The 21,166-nt window shown below is 45.9% G+C and overlaps 1 protein-coding gene across 1 annotated transcript in view; it reads left to right on the plus strand.

Moving 5' to 3' along the window:
• Positions 1-10,941, plus strand: part of LOC126191594 (mite allergen Eur m 3-like) — a 43,551-nt gene extending 32,610 nt beyond the window's left edge. The window contains exon 5 of the mRNA XM_049932579.1: positions 10,795-10,941. Within this exon, the coding sequence (XP_049788536.1) occupies positions 10,795-10,941 (147 nt within the window). The remainder of the gene's footprint in view (positions 1-10,794) is intronic.
• Positions 10,942-21,166: the final 10,225 nt, after the last annotated feature.

Below are 21,166 nucleotides of genomic sequence, written 5' to 3' on the forward strand. Positions count from 1 at the left end.
AAACTTTACAGAAGCTCTCCTGCGAACCATGCAGAACTAGCACTCCTGAAAGAAAGGATATTGTGGAGACATGGCTTAGCCACAGCCTGGGGGATGTTTCCAGAATGAGATTTTCACTCTGCAGCGGAGTGTGCGCTGATATGAAACTTCCTGGCAGATTAAAACTGTGTGCCCGACCGAGACTCGAACTCGGGACCTTTGCCTTTCGCGGGCAAGTGCTCTACCATCTGAGCTACCGAAGCACGACTCACGCCCGGTCCTCACAGCTTTACTTCTGCCAGTATCTCGTCTCCTACCTTCCAAACTTTACAGAAGCTCTCCTGCGAACCATGCAGAACTAGCACTCCTGAAAGAAAGGATATTGTGGAGACATGGCTTAGCCACAGCCTGGGGGATGTTTCCAGAATGAGATTTTCACTCTGCAGCGGAGTGTGCGCTGATATGAAACTTCCTGGCAGATTATAACTGTGTGCCCGACCGAGACTCGAACTCGGGACCTTTGCCTTTCGCGGGCAAGTGCTCTACCATCTGAGCTACCGAAGCACGACTCACGCCCGGTCCTCACAGCTTTACTTCTGCCAGACGAGATACTGGCAGAAGTAAAGCTGTGAGGACCGGGCGTGAGTCGTGCTTCGGTAGCTCAGATGGTAGAGCACTTGCCCGCGAAAGGCAAAGGTCCCGAGTTCGAGTCTCGGTCGGGCACACAGTTTTAATCTGCCAGGAAGTTTCATATCAGCGCACACTCCGCTGCAGAGTGAAAATCTCATTCTGGAAACATCCCCCAGGCTGTGGCTAAGCCATGTCTCCACAATATCCTTTCTTTCAGGAGTGCTAGTTCTGCATGGTTCGCAGGAGAGCTTCTGTAAAGTTTGGAAGGTAGGAGACGAGATACTGGCAGAAGTAAAGCTGTGAGGACCGGGCGTGAGTCGTGCTTCGGTAGCTCAGATGGTAGAGCACTTGCCCGCGAAAGGCAAAGGTCCCGAGTTCGAGTCTCGGTCGGGCACACAGTTTTAATCTGCCAGGAAGTTTCATATCAGCGCACACTCCGCTGCAGAGTGAAAATCTCATTCTGGAAACATCCCCCAGGCTGTGGCTAAGCCATGTCTCCACAATATCCTTTCTTTCAGGAGTGCTAGTTCTGCATGGTTCGCAGGAGAGCTTCTGTAAAGTTTGGAAGGTAGGAGACGAGATACTGGCAGAAGTAAAGCTGTGAGGACCGGGCGTGAGTCGTGCTTCGGTAGCTCAGATGGTAGAGCACTTGCCCGCGAAAGGCAAAGGTCCCGAGTTCGAGTCTCGGTCGGGCACACAGTTTTAATCTGCCAGGAAGTTTCATATCAGCGCACACTCCGCTGCAGAGTGAAAATCTCATTCTGGAAACATCCCCCAGGCTGTGGCTAAGCCATGTCTCCACAATATCCTTTCTTTCAGGAGTGCTAGTTCTGCATGGTTCGCAGGAGAGCTTCTGTAAAGTTTGGAAGGTAGGAGACGAGATACTGGCAGAAGTAAAGCTGTGAGGACCGGGCGTGAGTCGTGCTTCGGTAGCTCAGATGGTAGAGCACTTGCCCGCGAAAGGCAAAGGTCCCGAGTTCGAGTCTCGGTCGGGCACACAGTTTTAATCTGCCAGGAAGTTTCATATCAGCGCACACTCCGCTGCAGAGTGAAAATCTCATTCTGGAAACATCCCCCAGGCTGTGGCTAAGCCATGTCTCCACAATATCCTTTCTTTCAGGAGTGCTAGTTCTGCATGGTTCGCAGGAGAGCTTCTGTAAAGTTTGGAAGGTAGGAGACGAGATACTGGCAGAAGTAAAGCTGTGAGGACCGGGCGTGAGTCGTGCTTCGGTAGCTCAGATGGTAGAGCACTTGCCCGCGAAAGGCAAAGGTCCCGAGTTCGAGTCTCGGTCGGGCACACAGTTTTAATCTGCCAGGAAGTTTCATATCAGCGCACACTCCGCTGCAGAGTGAAAATCTCATTCTGGAAACATCCCCCAGGCTGTGGCTAAGCCATGTCTCCACAATATCCTTTCTTTCAGGAGTGCTAGTTCTGCATGGTTCGCAGGAGAGCTTCTGTAAAGTTTGGAAGGTAGGAGACGAGATACTGGCAGAAGTAAAGCTGTGAGGACCGGGCGTGAGTCGTGCTTCGGTAGCTCAGATGGTAGAGCACTTGCCCGCGAAAGGCAAAGGTCCCGAGTTCGAGTCTCGGTCGGGCACACAGTTTTAATCTGCCAGGAAGTTTCATATCAGCGCACACTCCGCTGCAGAGTGAAAATCTCATTCTGGAAACATCCCCCAGGCTGTGGCTAAGCCATGTCTCCACAATATCCTTTCTTTCAGGAGTGCTAGTTCTGCATGGTTCGCAGGAGAGCTTCTGTAAAGTTTGGAAGGTAGGAGACGAGATACTGGCAGAAGTAAAGCTGTGAGGACCGGGCGTGAGTCGTGCTTCGGTAGCTCAGATGGTAGAGCACTTGCCCGCGAAAGGCAAAGGTCCCGAGTTCGAGTCTCGGTCGGGCACACAGTTTTAATCTGCCAGGAAGTTTCATATCAGCGCACACTCCGCTGCAGAGTGAAAATCTCATTCTGGAAACATCCCCCAGGCTGTGGCTAAGCCATGTCTCCACAATATCCTTTCTTTCAGGAGTGCTAGTTCTGCATGGTTCGCAGGAGAGCTTCTGTAAAGTTTGGAAGGTAGGAGACGAGATACTGGCAGAAGTAAAGCTGTGAGGACCGGGCGTGAGTCGTGCTTCGGTAGCTCAGATGGTAGAGCACTTGCCCGCGAAAGGCAAAGGTCCCGAGTTCGAGTCTCGGTCGGGCACACAGTTTTAATCTGCCAGGAAGTTTCATATCAGCGCACACTCCGCTGCAGAGTGAAAATCTCATTCTGGAAACATCCCCCAGGCTGTGGCTAAGCCATGTCTCCACAATATCCTTTCTTTCAGGAGTGCTAGTTCTGCATGGTTCGCAGGAGAGCTTCTGTAAAGTTTGGAAGGTAGGAGACGAGATACTGGCAGAAGTAAAGCTGTGAGGACCGGGCGTGAGTCGTGCTTCGGTAGCTCAGATGGTAGAGCACTTGCCCGCGAAAGGCAAAGGTCCCGAGTTCGAGTCTCGGTCGGGCACACAGTTTTAATCTGCCAGGAAGTTTTATATCAGCGCACACTCCGCTGCAGAGTGAAAACCTCATTCTGGATTGCACATACTGACTGGAGATCTGCCTGGATTGTGTACATTAACCTAGGACAATATACCCGGTGTCCGTCCTAAGAGCCGCCAGGCAGATACTTTCATTTTTGTTTTTGCAATGTGCTGCAGGAGTCAGCTCAGTTAAATGCTGCTCATCACGCCTTCCATGCGACGCCTAGTGGCAACAGAAAGCGTCGATTGTTTTCCTGTTAAAAACGAAATGTTTTTTAAAGCGTTATTTTACGTGCCCATTTGATAGATCTGTCCCAAATTAGTCTAGTGCGATATTTGTTTCATCTGTTTGTATTAACAGGGACAGTAAAACACAATGGATGACGAGTACGACAGCAACGACTGAGTAGCACTGCTGCATGGCGATAGGTCAGCATGGGGCGGGGCGATTACTGTCGTTGCTGGAGTTCTCGTCATTCATCGTGTTTTCTTGTCCCAGTTAATGCAGACAGATGAAACGAATATCGTACTAGACTAATTTGGGAGCGATCTTTCGAATGGGCGCTTAAAAGTCCGCTTTAACCTTTATTTGTGACAGGAAACAAACCGACGATTTGGCGTGCACTGGTCGTTTTATTATATTTTAATTAATTAATTAATTTACTTAAGAAATTTGCTTAAGAAAATTCCCTGCTTCTTATTTATTTTTGGTATTTTTAGGTATGATTTCCAGGGTTTTTATTTAGGTTTTAGCTTCAGTCTTTTAAAAGTTAAAGAATATAAACCTTTGGTTTTTAATATCACAGGAGAGCTAGATATGTGTCCCACAGCGTCGATCTCGCTGATACTCTTCGTCGGATCTGCTCCACCTGAAATCTCTAAAATGTTTATTTCGCTACGAAGATCGTGCTATGTTGTATGATGCTTATGGATTCATGTGTCTAACTTTTTTTATCAACGAAAAGTTTATTGCTTCTGAGATATTCTCTCGAAGAATATTGACCGTGAAAAGATGCAGGCTCGCGCCATCATTCCACACTGCACTTCGATCTACGTCTCGTGATATTTGAAGAATGTTTGTCAAATCTTTTATAAATTGATAAATAAACACCTTGAATGAGCATTATTTTCTTGAATTTGTTTATTGTGCCATCGACTAACTAAACATTTACAATGGAGCTTAACAGCGAAGCGCAACAATAGCAAAATCTCTCAAAAATTAAACATTTCCGAGCTCTGTAATCGCTTCACAAAGAGTCCTTCAATATATAGGGTGAGTCACCTAACATTACCGCTGGATATATTTCGTAAACCACATCAAATACTGACGAATCGATTCCACAGACCGAACGTGAGGAGAGGGGCTAGTGTAAAAAATGGTTCAAATGGCTCTGAGAACTATGGGACTTAACATCAATGGTCATCAGTCCCCTAGAACTTAGAACTACTTAAACCTAACTAACCTAAGGACATCACACAACACCCAGCCATCACGAGGCAGAGAAAATCCCTGACCCCGCCGGGAATCGAACCCGGGAACCCGGGCGTGGGAAGCGAGAACGCTACCGCACGACCACGAGATGCGGGCGGGGGCTAGTGTAACTGGTTAATACAAACCATAAAAAATGCACGGAAGTAAGTTTATTAACACAAACCTACGTTTTTTTTAAATGGAACCCCGTTAGTTTTGTTAGCACATCTGAACATATAAACAAATACGTAATCAGTGCCGTTTGTTGCATTGTAACATGTTAATTACATCCGGAGATATTGTAACCTAAAGTTGACGCTTGAGTACCACTCCTCCGCTGTTCGATCGTGTGTATCGGAGAGCACCGAATTACGTAGGGATCCAAAGGGAACGGTGATGGACCTTAGGTACAGAAGAGACTGGAACGGCACATTACGTCCACATGCTAGCACCTTTTTATTGGTCTTTTTCACTGACGCACATGTACGTTAGCATGATGGGTGAGGTACACGTACACACGTGGTTTCCGTTTTCAATTACGGAGTGGAATAGAGTGTGTCCCGACATGTCAGGAAAATAGATGTTCAATGTGGTGGCCATCATTTGCTGCACACAATTGCAATCTCTGGCGTAATGGATGTCGTACTCGCCGCAGTACATCTGGTGTAATGTCGCCGCAGGCTGCCACAATACGTTTTTTCATATCCTCTGGGGTTGTAGGCACATCACGGTACTCATTCTCCTTTAACGTACCCCACAGAAAGAAGTCCAGAGGTATAAGATCAGGAGAACGGGCTGGCCAATTTATGCGTCCTCCACGTCCTACGAAACGCCCGTCGAACATCCTGTCAAGGGTCAGCCTAATGTTAATTGCGGAATGTGCAGGTGCACCATCATGCTGATACCACATACGTCGACGCGTTTCCAGTGGGACATTTTCGAGCAACGTTGGCAGATCATTCTGTAGAAACGCGATGTATGTTGCAGTTGTTTCGGCCCCTGCAATGAAGTGAGGACCAATGAGGTGGTCGCCAATGATTCCGCACCATACATTTACAGTCCACTGTCGCTGTCGCTCTACCTGTCTGAGCCTGCGAGGATTGTCCACGGACCAGTAATGCATGTTCCGTAGATTCACTGCCCCGTGGTTTGTGAAACCCGCTTCATCGGTAAACACGTAGAACCGCAACGCATTCTCTGTTAATGTCCATTGACAGAATTGCACTCGATGATTAAAGTCATCACCATGTAATTGCTGATGTAGCGACACATGAAACGGGTGAAAGCGGTGACGATGCAGTATGCGCATGACACTACTTTGACTCAGTCCACCGGCTCTCGCAATGTCCCGTGTACTCATGTGTGGGTTCATGGAAACAGCAGCTAACACACCAACTGTACCCGCTTCTCCTGTGACGGGCCTGTTACGGACCCGTTTGCGTGCTACGACCATACCTGTTGCATACAGTTGGCGGTAGATGTTTTGCAATGTGCGGCACGTTGGATGCTCTCTGTCCGGGTACCGTTCTGCATATACGCTGCAGGCTTCAGCTGCATTTCGTCGACACTCGCCATAGATGAGTATCATCTCCGCCTTTTCAGAGTTCGAATACAGCATGGTCACAGTTCCTACAACACTACACTATCACAGACGTGTGGTAACAGGGTGTACTAAAGTTGGTCTGCGTGCGTGCGTGCGTGCGTGGTAACAGGGTGTACTAAAGTTGGTCTGCGTGCGGAGACGAATGCAGAATAACAATAGCAGCAAGCGCTACATGCGGACACTGCGACAGCTAAACCAAACCACAACAGTGCACTACAGCCACACTCGTAAACACGGTCGTCATCGTAAACATGTCCCTGCAGATGCTGCTCGCCGACCGTGGCCCGTGTTTGTTACAACACGCAACTGAACGTCGGAGGTTTCAAGCGTCAACTTTAGGTTACAATATCTCCGGATGTAATTAACATTTTACAATGCAACAAACGGCACTGATTACGGATTTGTTTATATGTTCAGTCCGCCCCCGGTAGCTGAGTGGTTGCCGGCACGGTAACTCAGCGTGTTCGGTCAGAGGGTTAGTTGACCTCTGTAATAAAAAAACTGAGATAATGGATCAACTACGAACTGAAACGGGTGTCTTGCGACGTCCGCACCGAGCAGATACAACGAACGAAAACGAACAAAATGAGACAAAAAAAAGTGGTCAGCGCGACAGAATGTCAATCCAAAGGGCCAGGGTTCGATTCCCGGCTGGGTCGGAGATTTTCTCCGCTCAGGGACTGGGTGTTGTGTTGTCCTAATCATCATCATTTCACCCCCATCGACGCGCAAGTCGCCGAAGTGGCGTCAAATCGAAAGACTTGCACCAGGCGAACGGTCTACCCGACGGGAGGCCCTCGTCACACGACATTTCATTTCATTTTGTTTATATGTTCAGATGTGCTAACAAAAATAACGTGGTTCCATTTAAAAAACGTAGGTTTGTGTTAAAAAACATACTTCCGTGCAGTTTTGTATGGTTTGTATTAAACAATTACACTAGCCCCTCTCCTCACGTTCGGTCTGTGGAATCGGTTCGTCAGTATTTGATGTGGTTTACGAAATATATCCAGCGGTAACGTTAGGTGACTCACCCTGTATATCTTTGGTTACTTATTCCAGGTGCCCATTCGTTAGATCGGTCCCGAATTAGTGTAGTACGATATTTGTTTCATCTGTTTGTATTAACAGGGACGGTAAAACACGATGGTTGACGGGTACTCCAACAACGACTGAGCAGCGACGCTGCTTGGCGACAGGTCAGCATGGGTCGAGCCGGCTACTGTCGTTGCTGGAGCTCTTTCGAATGGGCACGTAAAAGTCCGCTTTTAACTTTATTTGTGACGGGACACAAATCGACGATTTGGCGTCGCACTGGCCATCGCATGAAAGACGTGATGAGCAACTCTGCTGGGTTCTCACAGGATTCTGTGGACGCTGTGGAGTTTCGTCTCGAGTTACGGCTGGAACGCACCTTTTGAAAACCTTAATCATCATGTTATCTCAAGAGATTTCAGCCGGAACACTTCAGGAAATGCCCCTCCCGTCTCGTAGGAGAGACACCCTGTGTATTACTAAATGCCTAACCCGGGGCACAATCCCAGGTGCAGGTTGCCTACGTAATGGCTTACACGGACCACAAGCACTTTGTTATCAATAATTCTTACAGTTATTGACCGAATTTAAAAATTTAAAACTCTGTCATAATCTTTTCATTAAAAGATAATAATATTTTGTAAAGGTTTAACACCATGTAATGAATTTCAGTTATAAAATGCGTACATGTCTTGAAACAACACAGTTCATGGCACGCGAATTGCTAGAGTGTATTCATCGAGTATTTGAGATCTCTTAGCGACTTAAAACGAACTTAACACACTATTTCACAAATTTACGAAAGTTTTTGTCGCTGACACTCACCCACAAAACGAGGAAAGGTAAAAAAGTTTTTATTGCTTACTATGGTTTCGCTGTTTATGTAATAAAACTGCACCGTTCGAAATGACCATTAAGTTTACTACTTCTCCGCTATTATCTCTACACGCAACATACACTGAGGTGAAAAAAGTCATGGGATAGCGATACGCACATATACAGATGGCGGTAGTACCGAGAACATAAGATATGAAAAGGCTAGCGTCATTGGCGGAGGTGTCATTTGTACTGATGTGATTCATGTGAAAAGGTTTTCGGCATGGTTATGGCCGCACGACGGGAACTAACATACTTTGAACGTGGAATGGTAGCTGAAGCTAGACGCATCGGATATTTCATTTGGGAAATCATTAGGGAACTCAGTATTCCGAGATCCACAGTGTCAAGAGTGTGCCTAGAGAATCATATTCCAGGCATTACCTCGCACCACGGACAACGCGGTGGCCGACAGCCTTCACTTAACGACCGAAAGCAGTGGCGTTTGCGTAGAGTTGTCGGTGCTAACAGACAAGTAATACTGTCTGAAAAATAACCACAGAAATCAATGTGAAATGTACGACGAACGTATCCGTTACGACAATAAGGGTGAAATATGGCGATAATGGGCCACGGCAGAAGACCACCGACGCGAGTGTCTTTGCTAACTGCAAGACATCGCTTCCAGCGCGTCTCCAGGGGCTTGTCATCATATCCATTGGACCCTAGACGACTGGAAAACCGTGGTCTGGTCAGATGACTTCCGATTTCAGTTGGTAAACGCTGAAGATAGGATTCGAGTGTGTCGCAGACTCCATAAGCCATAGAATCAAGTTGTCAACAAGGCACTGTGTAAGCTAGTGGTGGCTCCATAATGTAGGCTGTGTTTACATGAAACTGTGTCCCCTGGTGCAACTGAAACGATCATTGACTGGAAATGGTTATGTTCGGCTACTTGGAAACCATTCATGGACTTGAAGAACATTCAGGACGATTCGAGCGAATAATATGGTCACCCAGATCGCACGACGTGAGTCCCATCGAACATTTATGGTAATCGAGAGGTCAGTTCGTCCACAAAATCCTGCACCGGCAACACTTCCGCGATTATGGAGGGCTATAAGGGCAGCATGGCTTAATGTATCTACAGGAGACTTATACCAGTGACTTGTTGAGTCCATTGCACGTCGAGCTGCTGCACTACGCTGCGTAAAACGAGGCCCGGCACGATATTACGTGGTCTTCTCTCACCTCAATGTATTTTGCGAGGAGTAGCCGCACATACCACTGAATCTACCTGCACGATTTGGGATATATGACGTTTTACGCGTAGGAGTTGGATACTTTAAAGAATAAAGGGTGGGGGTGTACTGCAAAGATCTAATAGACAGACCAGAAAAATATTTAGTCTCTTTCATCCTAGCGTCATGGAACGCCACTAGAAGCTTTCGGAACAACAGCGATTCGTTGTGAATGGACTGTAGAGTATTTTGGATGTAGGACGCTTTGTCAAACTATTCATGCAACAATTTGCCTGGGTCAGCCGAATTAACACACTGCCCAGCGTTTCTTAATTCTTTAGTACGTAATATCCTTTATAACGTCCACTTTCATCGTCGAACTCAAGGTATTCTTCAACAGTATACTTGTTACGCAACAGTCTGTAAATGGACTATTCGCGACAAATTAAGTTTATTTACCCCTCAAAAAGTTATTTCAGAATTCATCCACAAGATGTTGAAACAAATTTAAATAATAATATGATCAAATAGTATTTTTTAAATTTAAAGTTTAAGTACGTGAATGGTACTGGTTATTATTTTCGCAGATATACTTAATATCAGGCTTTATCGATGAATTTTTAGATATCATGACAGGTTCAGCATCAGATCTGTTGCATTATTTATTTTTTATCGACACCTACGTTGAGAACCCTGTTTCGCACGTAGTTGTAGTTGAAAATCCTAGAAGCACCAACAGCTGGTTTTGCTACAATTGACGATATTCATCTTATAAACGACCTCAGAATGTCGATAGCAACAGTAATTCAAGTTCTTCTTCTTCAACGAATAAGATTTCAGTTCAATAAAGTTCTGTATTCCTACACTGATATGACAAAGTAATGTATTGACAATAAATGAGTTTTAAATTAACACTCTATTTTGTTCTGCATTCCTACACTGACATGACAAAGTAGTGTATTGACAATAAATGAGTTTTAAATTAACACTGTATTTTGATATTTAATCCGCCGACCGTTTGGTAAATAAGGGTTTAAAATTTCCTCCAAACCTTTCAAATAGTTCAAATGGTTCTGAACACTATGGGACTTAACTTCTGAGGTCATCAGTCCCCTAGAACTTAGAACTACTTACACCTAATTAACCTAAGGACATCACAAACATCCATGCCCGAGGCAGGATTCGAACCTGCGACCGTAGCATGGCTCTGAGCACTATGGCTCTGAGCACTATGGGACTCAACATCTGAGGCCATAAGTCCCCTAGAACTTAGAACTACTTAAACCTAACTAACCTAAGGACATCACACACATCCATGCCCGAGGCTGGATTCGAACCTGCGACCGTAGCGGTTGCGCGGTTCCAGACTGTAGCGCCTAGTACCGCTCGGCCACCTCGGCCGGCCAAACCTCTCAGTTGCTAAATAATTGCATTAATGTTTCTGTCACTTCAACCCATTCCTCTTCTAAGAATAGTGGTGTTGTACGTACTGTTGCTTCCAGGGCGACTCTGGAGACCCCTTGCTGCACGACGGCGTCGTCGTGGGTCTGGTGTCGTGGTCCTACCGCTGCGCCACCCCTCCCTACCCCACAGTCTACACCAGGGTCTCCAGCTACGTCGACTGGATCAGCCAGCAGATCGGCGTCTGACGGGCGGCTACAGGCCTTCACTGGGCGAGATAACACAGATAATGTCAGTGCCCAGCGCATCTGAAACAAATACAAAAATCAACAAGAGTATTAGCTGGTTGGAGCAACAATAAACTACAATTTTTACAGAAGATAAAGAACCGTTTGAATTTTCCTGAGTAACTGCTCTTACTGAATCTGCGTAGAAGCATTCCGTTAGAAATGTGTAGAGCAAGTTTACGTATGTTCCTGCTTCATACCTACTACACTCACACACACAGTTCTGGTAACTTGTCGGTTCATAGCGGTGTCAGTTGACGACGCTCTAGCAAACACATTATTTCAGTTTTGCCAAGCCAAGCCTGTCTTGAACAAAATGAAGGGTTAAGTGCTGTACAGAATGGCGGGAGGAAAAGGAAAGTTATTCTGTATTAGTTCGTTGCAAGAAATGAGGAACAGGTTAATGAGTGTCATATTTATTTACTAATGGATGATTTGAAATTTCTTTCATTACTTCAGCAAATGACCAAGAAGTAAGTGACGATTATGAGAAAACGCATGATAGACTAATCTGAGTTATGAAGACCTAGTATTTTCTGGTCCAGTACCAGACAATTGCTTGTGATATTGTTTATTTTGGACTCTACTATTTGTTTATCGGCAGCGGATTCAATCTACTTCATTGTCTCTATTAACTTATCATACACCGCTTGTTTGTTTTCGCAATCGTAATAATTTATGCGACTAACAGGATGTTCCCAAACACCTTAATCCTATCTCATAAGACTACATCTGCTACATGGACGAATACAGAAACTTGGGGTAGTTCGTAACTTACTACAAAGCTTTATATTTTCAAAAGAACCATCGGCTTTTACAAGGGTATGTCTTTCACATGCATGCGTATAGAACCTTTGGGTATTTTTTACAATGTCGTTTAGAATCAGTTTTCATTGAAAGTCCCTCCATCAGCATAACGACCAACAACCAGGCATGTCTGGGTTGCTGTTGCTATGTGGTATTGCAGTTCACTCTTAGCTGTTGGAAGGGGAGGCACACAGACAGGACAGTGTCTTTCACAAGCCGCCACAAATAAACACCCACCTTGAGATCAGGCGACTGTAGAGGGCAACAGTGCACTGCGTTAACTGTACGGCCTTTATGACTGACCAAGTTTTTTATTTTTTTTTTTTTTTTATCGTTGCGTTTAGTCGTTGAGGACGTCACATGACATCCGTTCAAGTTCGTTTTGTTGATCCTTCCACTCAGTTTTTTTATTACAGAGGCCAACCAGCTCTCTGACCGAACACGCTGAGCTACCGTGCCGGCAGTTAGAGGCAGCTCACTGCTAAAGGCACCAACACACGCACCAGCTGACCGGTCGACAAATTGGATGTGTGCAGACGCTTTGGCCAACTAACCGACCAACTTTTGTTGTCGGGATGTCGGTCGGGAAGGACCATTCGACAGTCGCCAACCACCACTCCAGCCAGCTCAGACAACCACTCCACCCAACAAATTTTCGAATGAAACAAGTTTACTGTTACTAATCACTGTTTGTTTATGTCCACGACGCGTTTCGAAGCTTTTTAAACCTCCATCATCAGGTTGGAATACACTTCTTAGTATGGAATATGTGTCTTTTGTTACGATTTTGGAGGAACTTGTGGCACTGCCTCAAGCAGTAAACATCACATGTGAACTCTCATATTTTGTAAACAAATATGGCATGAACTAGTAGCAGTAGTTCCAGAAGCCAACTTTCTTTACAAAATATGACCGTTTACATGTGATGTGTTACGACAGTGAAAGAAACCTGTGACCACTGGAGACAGTGAAACAAGTTACTCCAGAATCGTAACAAAAGACACACATGTCATACTAAGAAGTGTATTCCAACCTGATGATGGACGTTAAAAACCTTCGAAACGTTTCGTGAACATAAATAAACAGTGACTGGTAACAGTAAATTTGTTGTTCCATTCGATATCAATAACGATCACGGTAAAGCCTAGCCTAAAATGTTCGCATTTAACGCCAACAAATTTTGCCGTGTGTAACGCTGTCCTACCAACCATCCGACAGACGGTCGTCTTTTGTCACTGCGACGCTGTAATCGCTGAGTAACATCGGTGGGGACCTGTGTAGTGCCACGAAACTGATCGGTCGGTCGGTTAGTCGACCCTAAATTTGTGCGTGTGTAGAGGGCTTGAAGAAGTGTTCCTGCACTCCACGCCAGGTATCTGAAGGCTTCGCAGCCATTAAAATGTAACTGCCGGAGGGCATGAGCGGAGAGGTACTGTTCACCGCTAATGTAAGTGGCTGCCTTCAGGTCGCCACGTGTGTCCGTGTGTGTTTTTCTGTGTTTGTTTTAGTAGTGCGCAGTGATTCGAGATTGAAATTATTCCGCCTGTTAGTACATACGTCAACAAAATTGAAAGGCCGGAATTTGACTAGTCAGTTTCGGGAGATTATATATAAAATTTTAATGATTATGGAAGGTGAGTGCACTCAGGGAAGTTCAACTGAGAGACAAAGTGCCCACAGGTGTTTCGTGTAACCAGAAAATTAAAGGGGAAGCCAAGTTATCGGAATCTGGTGGAAGACGGAAATTTGTAACTTCAAATAAAAAACGCAAATGCAAAAGAATTATAGACCTTGATACTTTTGATGAGGCCACTGTTAAGAGAACGGTTTACAACTTTTATTTGTCTGAGAAACGAGTGGCTACAGAGGATGGAGTTAAAACCTCTTAATTTTTTCACTGTGTTCCTGTTTCCTTTGCTCTGTCCATATTTTGTCGGTTTCCTTCCTTTCTTTTACTTCAGATTTCGTGTTCATAATTTTGTTCTTGACTTTGTCTCTGCCGTCTGCTGTGGCCGAGCGGCTCTAGACGCTTCAGTCCGGAACCGCGCGACTGCTACGGTCGCAGGTTCTAATCCTGCCTCGGGCATGGATGTGTGTGATGTCCTTAGGTTAGTTAGGTTTGTAGCTCTAAGTTCTAGGGGACTGATGACCTCAGATGTTAAGTCCCATAGTGCTCAGAGCCATTTGAACCATTTTTTAATTTGTCTCTTTCATGTATCATTTCAATCCTGATCCCTGCTTGATTTAGGTCTTCTTCTATTTCTTGAAAGCAATTGGTTTATTTTATTGAACTGTTTACTATGTCAAAAATCCTCTTTGTAAGTCTGTTGCTGTTCACTTTACGTATGTGTCCATAGAATGTTAGTCCATATTTTCTGATCGTGTCTGTGTATTCATATAATTCTTTGGTTGGTGTCTTCATCCATATACCATCTTTGTGTACTGCTTCAATACGTTTTTGGAGAATTTTACGTTCTGTTTTTTCTGTCTCTGTGTACACTTTCTTAAGTTTTTCTGTTCTTTTTGTATACTGGATGCCTTGTTTGATCTTCCTACTTGTATATATTCTCCAAGATATTTGAATTTTTCCACTCTGTTAAACTTTCCATATTTTGTGTACATGACTTGGTTGTTGTTGTTCTTTCTCTCCATGTATTGCGTCTTCTTATACGATATCTGTAGAGTTATTTTCGCAGAGACTTCTTGTAAGTATGTATTCCAGTGCTTCTTCTTCAAACGTTTTAATTTTTTACTTCTTTACTACTAACTTAACTCTATTCACCACACAGTTTGTATACAGTACCCACATACACCATTGACTGTGCCTGCGTAATTTTGTCATTGTACGTGACATAGTTCAGGGGATATAATGTGATAAACGTTTAGATTTGTGCAAAACTAGCTTTTGCTCGAAATGACACGCAGTAAAATCACAACAACAGTCATAACGTTTCAGTTTATTGCATCGTTACTACTAACTCCATAGTATCTACATATATCACAGGATGTACCTGCAAGCTATATCATTTTGCGATACATAGTTCGGGACATATCACGTTATAAATCCTGATGTGTGAAGAACTAGCTTGTACCGAAAATGCAGCACAAAATACGGTGTTCATATTCGTCCAGTGTTGCATAATGAGAGCACTTAGTGACTTCGAAAAAACTTCAAGCATAATTTTAAATATTTCCTAAACCTTTTCTCGCTTACATGCTCAAAGGCAAATATTTATCACATTAACTCATTTGTAATTAGACGTTTGAAGCTGTTTTATACATGGGAATTCAACTCTGTAAACAATTGAACACTAAACGTGAAAGGAACTTTTTATCTTCCATCTCCATGTACAAAATTAATTCGTTTGAAAGACAGACGTCGCCGTAAAACACGCCATACAGACAAACGAGAAATGGATGTCGGCACGAATTCTGTTCACTGTATACGAACATTAGCATAAACGCTAACGCATTGTGTGGCATGTGCTGGACATAAATATACACTCCTGGAAATTGAAATAAGAACACCGTGAATTCATTGTCCCAGGAAGGGGAAACTTTATTGACACATTCCTGGGGTCAGATACATCACATGATCACACTGACAGAACCACAGGCACATAGACACAGGCAACAGAGCATGCACAATGTCGGCACTAGTACAGTGTATATCCACCTTTCGCAGCAATGCAGGCTGCTATTCTCCCATGGAGACGATCGTAGAGATGCTGGATGTAGTCCTGTGGAACAGCTTGCCATGACATTTCCACCTGGCGCCTCAGTTGGACCAGCGTTCGTGCTGGACGTGCAGACCACGTGAGACGATGCTTCATCCAGTCCCAAACATGCTCAATGGGGGACGGATCCGGAGATCTTGCTGGCCAGGGTAGTTGACTTACACCTTCTAGAGCACGTTGGGTGGCACGGGATACATGCGGACGTGCATTGTCCTGTTGGAACAGCAAGTTCCCTTGCCGGTCTAGGAATGGTAGAACGATGGGTTCGATGACGGTTTGGATGTACCGTGCACTATTCAGTGTCCCCTCGACGATCACCAGTGGTGTACGGCCAGTGTAGGAGATCGCTCCCCACACCATGATGCCGGGTGTTGGCCCTGTGTGCCTCGGTCGTATGCAGTCCTGATTGTGGCGCTCACCTGCACGGCGCCAAACACGCATACGACCATCATTGGCACCAAGGCAGAAGCGACTCTCATCGTTGAAGACGACACGTCTCCATTCGTCCCTCCATTCACGCCTGTCGCGACACCACTGGAGGCGGGCTGCACGATGTTGGGGCGTGAGCGGAAGACGGCCTAACGGTGTGCGGGACCGTAGCCCAGCTTCATGGAGACGGTTGCGAATGGTCCTCGCCGATACCCCAGGAGCAACAGTGTCCCTAATTTGCTGGGAAGTGGCGGTGCGGTCCCCTACGGCACTGCGTAGGATCCTACGGTCTTGGCGTGCATCCGTGCGTCGCTGCGGTCCGGTCCCAGGTCGACGGGCACGTGCACCTTCCGCCGACCACTGGCGACAACATCGGTGTACTGTGGAGACCTCACGCCCCACGTGTTGAGCAATTCGGCGGTACGTCCACCCGGCCTCCCGCATGCCCACTATACGCCCTCGCTCAAAGTCCGTCAACTGCACATACGGTTCACGTCCACGCAGTCGCGGCATGCTGCCAGTGTTAAAGACTGCGATGGAGCTCCGTATGCCACGGCAAACTGGCTGACACTGACGGCGGCGGTGCACAAATGCTGCGCAGCTAGCGCCATTCGACGGCCAACACCACGGTTCCTGGTGTGTCCGCTGTGCCGTGCGTGTGATCATTGCTTGTACAGCCCTCTCGCAGTGTCCGGAGCAAGTATGGTGGGTCTGACACACCGGTGTCAATGTGTTCTTTTTTCCATTTCCAGGAGTGTATGTTAGGTTTTGTATGTCCATCCTACTGATGGAAGGTTTGTGGCACTTCAGCCGTTCAGTTTGTAACAAAATGAAACACCTGCAGCCGTCCTTTCGATGTCATTTACCTTCAGGCCTTCAGCCCCTCAGTGTCAGTTAAGGCCTGAAGATATGTGCTGAGTCACCGAAACTGTCTGCTGTATAATAAAATAACATCGAAAGGACGGCAACAGGTGTTTCATTTTATTATACATACATTAGGTTGGTGCACAAGTTCGTAGCGTTTTTGTTTTGTTTTTTCTTATTCCGATTACTATGGGTTTCTTCATTGATCGACATTTTTTAATTTTAGTTATCTCTTGCTATTTGAGTTTATACACTCCTGGAAATGGAAAAAAGAACACATTGACACCGGTGTGTCAGACCCACCATACTTGCTCCGGACACTGCGAGAGGGCTGTACAAGCAATGATCACACGCACGGCACAGCGGACACACCAGGAACCGCGGTGTTGGCCGTCGAATGGCGCTAGCTGCGCAGCATTTGTGCACCGCCGCCGTCAGTGTCAGCTAGTTTGCCGTGGCATACGGAGCTCCATCGCAGTCTTTAACACTGGTAGCATGCCGCGACAGCGTGGACGTGAACCGTATGTGCAGTTGACGGACTTTGAGCGAGGGCGTATAGTGGGCATGCGGGAGGCCGGGTGGACGTACCGCCGAATTGCTCAACACGTGGGGCGTGAGGTCTCCACAGTACATCGATGTTGTCGCCAGTGGTCGGCGGAAGGTGCACGTGCCCGTCGACCTGGGACCGGACCGCAGCGACGCACGGATGCACGCCAAGACCGTAGGATCCTACGCAGTGCCGTAGGGGACCGCACCGCCACTTCCCAGCAAATTAGGGACACTGTTGCTCCTGGGGTATCGGCGAGGACCATTCGCAACCGTCTCCATGAAGCTGGGCTACGGTCCCGCACACCGTTAGGCCGTCTTCCGCTCACGCCCCAACATCGTGCAGCCCGCCTCCAGTGGTGTCGCGACAGGCGTGAATGGAGGGACGAATGGAGACGTGTCGTCTTCAGCGATGAGAGTCGCTTCTGCCTTGGTGCCAATGATGGTCGTATGCGTGTTTGGCGCCGTGCAGGTGAGCGCCACAATCAGGACTGCATACGACCGAGGCACACAGGGCCAACACCCGGCATCATGGTGTGGGGAGCGATCTCCTACACTGGCCGTACACCACTGGTGATCGTCGAGGGGACACTGAATAGTGCACGGTACATCCAAACCGTCATCGAACCCATCGTTCTACCATTCCTAGACCGGCAAGGGAACTTGCTGTTCCAACAGGACAATGCACGTCCGCATGTATCCCGTGCCACCCAACGTGCTCTAGAAGGTGTAAGCCAACTACCCTGGCCAGCAAGATCTCCGGATCTGTCCCCCATTGAGCATGTTTGGGACTGGATGAAGCGTCGTCTCACGCGGTCTGCACGTCCAGCACGAACGCTGGTCCAACTGAGGCGCCAGGTGGAAATGTCATGGCAAGCCGTTCCACAGGACTACATCCAGCATCTCTACGATCGTCTCCATGGGAGAATAGCAGCCTGCATTGCTGCGAAAGGTGGATATACACTGTACTAGTGCCGACATTGTGCATGCTCTGTTGCCTGTGTCTATGTGCCTGTGGTTCTGTCAGTGTGATCATGTGATGTATCTGACCCCAGGAATGTGTCAATAAAGTTTCCCCTTCCTGGGACAATGAATTCACGGTGTTCTTATTTCAATTTCCAGGAGTGTATATTGTCATTTTGTAATCTGCAGACAGTGATGGAGCTGTGTACGCTAGCAAAATGCCAAGTGGAGAAATCAGAACATTTCGACATATTCTTCTGTCTGAGTTCAAAACAGGGGTTCCAGCAGCAGGGACAGGCAGAAACATTTGCGTCGTGTATTCGGATAATGTCACTGGACAAAGCAAGACAAGAAAATCATTTTCTCGCTATAAGGAGGATCGTTTTGACACTAGTGACTCTCCACGTTCAGAAAGACCTTCGGAGTGTGATGAAGACAGTTTAAACGCATTAATCCACAATGATCCAGTCCACTTTACCCGAGAGCTGGCAAATGTGATGAAATGTGATCATTCCACCATCGTGTGGCGTTTACATGCAATGGGGAATATTAAAAGATCTGGTGTATGGGTAATGGATGCTCTAAGCCAAAATCACAAAAATCAATAAATCAATGTGTGGAGCGTGAACAACACCGACCATTGCAATGCTGTATCGTTACTGGTGACAAGAAATGATGTCTTTATGCTAACATAGGGAAAAGAAAGGAATGGTTGAGCCCCAAAAAAAGTAGCAATTCCCCATTCAAAGACTTGCGCGCACCCCAAAAGATAACGTTATGCATCTGGTGGAAGACCGCCGACGGGGTGCACTCGAATTGCCTTCCTGCGGTGTAACCATCACTGTTGGCGTTTATTGTCAACAACTGAGACGTCTTGCAGATTCAATCCAAGAACAACGACCAAGAAGACTGCGTGAAGTGATGCTACTCCACCATAATACTCGGCCACATTCTGCTAGATTGACAAAAAGCGCTATACAGGAGTTGGGTTGGGAAGTCATTCCACACCTGATCTTGCGCCGTGAGATTTTCACCTTTTACGCTCTCTAACGAACATCCTTCAAGGAACTTCCTTTCCACATGAAAATGCGTTACGAACACAGCTCGACGTGTTCTTCGCCTGAAAACCATGTGATTTCTGAAGTCGCGGAATGGAAAAATTACGCCAGAGGTGGCAGACTGTTGTAAATAGTGAAGGAGCATATTCTCGTATGTGTATCCGTCGTTTTTATTAAACTTACGGAAAAACTCTACGACCTTATGCACCAACCTAATACAACATTTTTTTGTTTCTTGGACTATGTATAAAACCCAAATTTGTAAATGATTATCTAAACAGGTTTTCTTTAATGTTGAAGATTATGTTCTCATATTGTATTACATTAGAAAATGATTTGTTTATAGGGACGATTTTATAAATAGTATTGCGGTATATACACCCATGATCTAGGAGTAGCGTATTTACTAGCAATCAAAATCTCTTGGCCTGCGATTTCGATCGCAGCCAGTGCTTAATTTCTGAATAAAAACCATGAGAGATTGCGACCCAAAACTCCTGGTATAAGGAGTCACCCTCGTTCTGCCAACTGCCTTGTGAAAGAGGGTGGACCGGCGGACAGAGGTTCATGGCACTCTCCTGCTCTCAGACTGGGAAACTGCCTCAAAGGCAGGTGAATCAGCAGTGATTGACGTCATGAAGATACAAAATGCAACGGAAACAATTGCATTAAAGACACAAGACATGTGACCTGTAGCAGGAAAAGTGACACGGTGATCATTTCATTGCCAAAAGACTGCGCATTAGTCCACCGTTCGGAACTCTAGGAAAGGACTGCCACGTTCATGTGATGTGGCGACCCAGAAATAGCTTTTCACAGGGTTCCATGGTCAAGCTGTTTATAAATATGAGAAAAAATTGTGTCTAAGCTTTGGGGAAAGACGGATAGTAGTATATGAAGGCGTTCAAAGGTAATGCCTCCGATTTTTTTATGTGAAAACCCTTAAAGATTTTTAAATACAACAAACATTATTAACGTTTTATATCTTTATTCTTCATGTATACGTATTTATTCCTCAACACAGTCAACCTGGCGACGAACACATTTCTCCAAACGAGAGATCAGTTTGTTGACACCATCACTGTAGAATGTTTGACTTTTTAACTGAACCACAACCTCATCCCTGCTTGCATTGCTTCATCACTATCGAAGTAAAGTACTCAAAGCTGCTCTTTAAGTTTTGTAAACAGATGAAAATGATCGATGACATTGAACACAAGCCTTTGCAGATGTCGCAGTTCTCGTGTGTGGTCTAGCTTTGCTACACTAAAGGAGAGGCCTCTCCATGTGTGGGCGAACTCCTCTGCGGTTTGAAATTTTATTACGGCGTACTGCTTCTCACGCACCACATAGTTACGTTACACACCGACGTTTTACAAGCTACAATTTGGAGCTCTCTAGCGGCAAAGAGCTGCAAACCTGTAGGTACGATGAATAGAGATGTACGGTGTTAATAACATTTCTTCTATTTAAGAAGCTCTAACGTTTTGACATAAGAAATTCAGAGACATTACTTTTAAGCACGCCCTCGTACAACACACACTGCTCTCAGAAACAATCTGAAAAGCTTGTGAGGGTATTGCATAGTAGGTTGTGCTGAGAAATAATTGTTAAGAAAAAAAATTCGATAAGTTGCGCTGTTTACAAGTTAATTGGCATTGAAGCTAGCCAATCTGGCGGTTGCGCGTGTAAATTTAAGCGTTCCGCCAACTACGATTAGTTTCAGTTGTTCTCATAGCGTAGACGATAGAGTACGACACTGTTCAGAACGTGGCTCGGGTT

The sequence above is a fragment of the Schistocerca nitens genome, chromosome 1 (genome assembly GCF_023898315.1).
Source record: "Schistocerca nitens isolate TAMUIC-IGC-003100 chromosome 1, iqSchNite1.1, whole genome shotgun sequence".
Lineage (NCBI taxonomy): Eukaryota > Metazoa > Arthropoda > Insecta > Orthoptera > Acrididae > Schistocerca > Schistocerca nitens.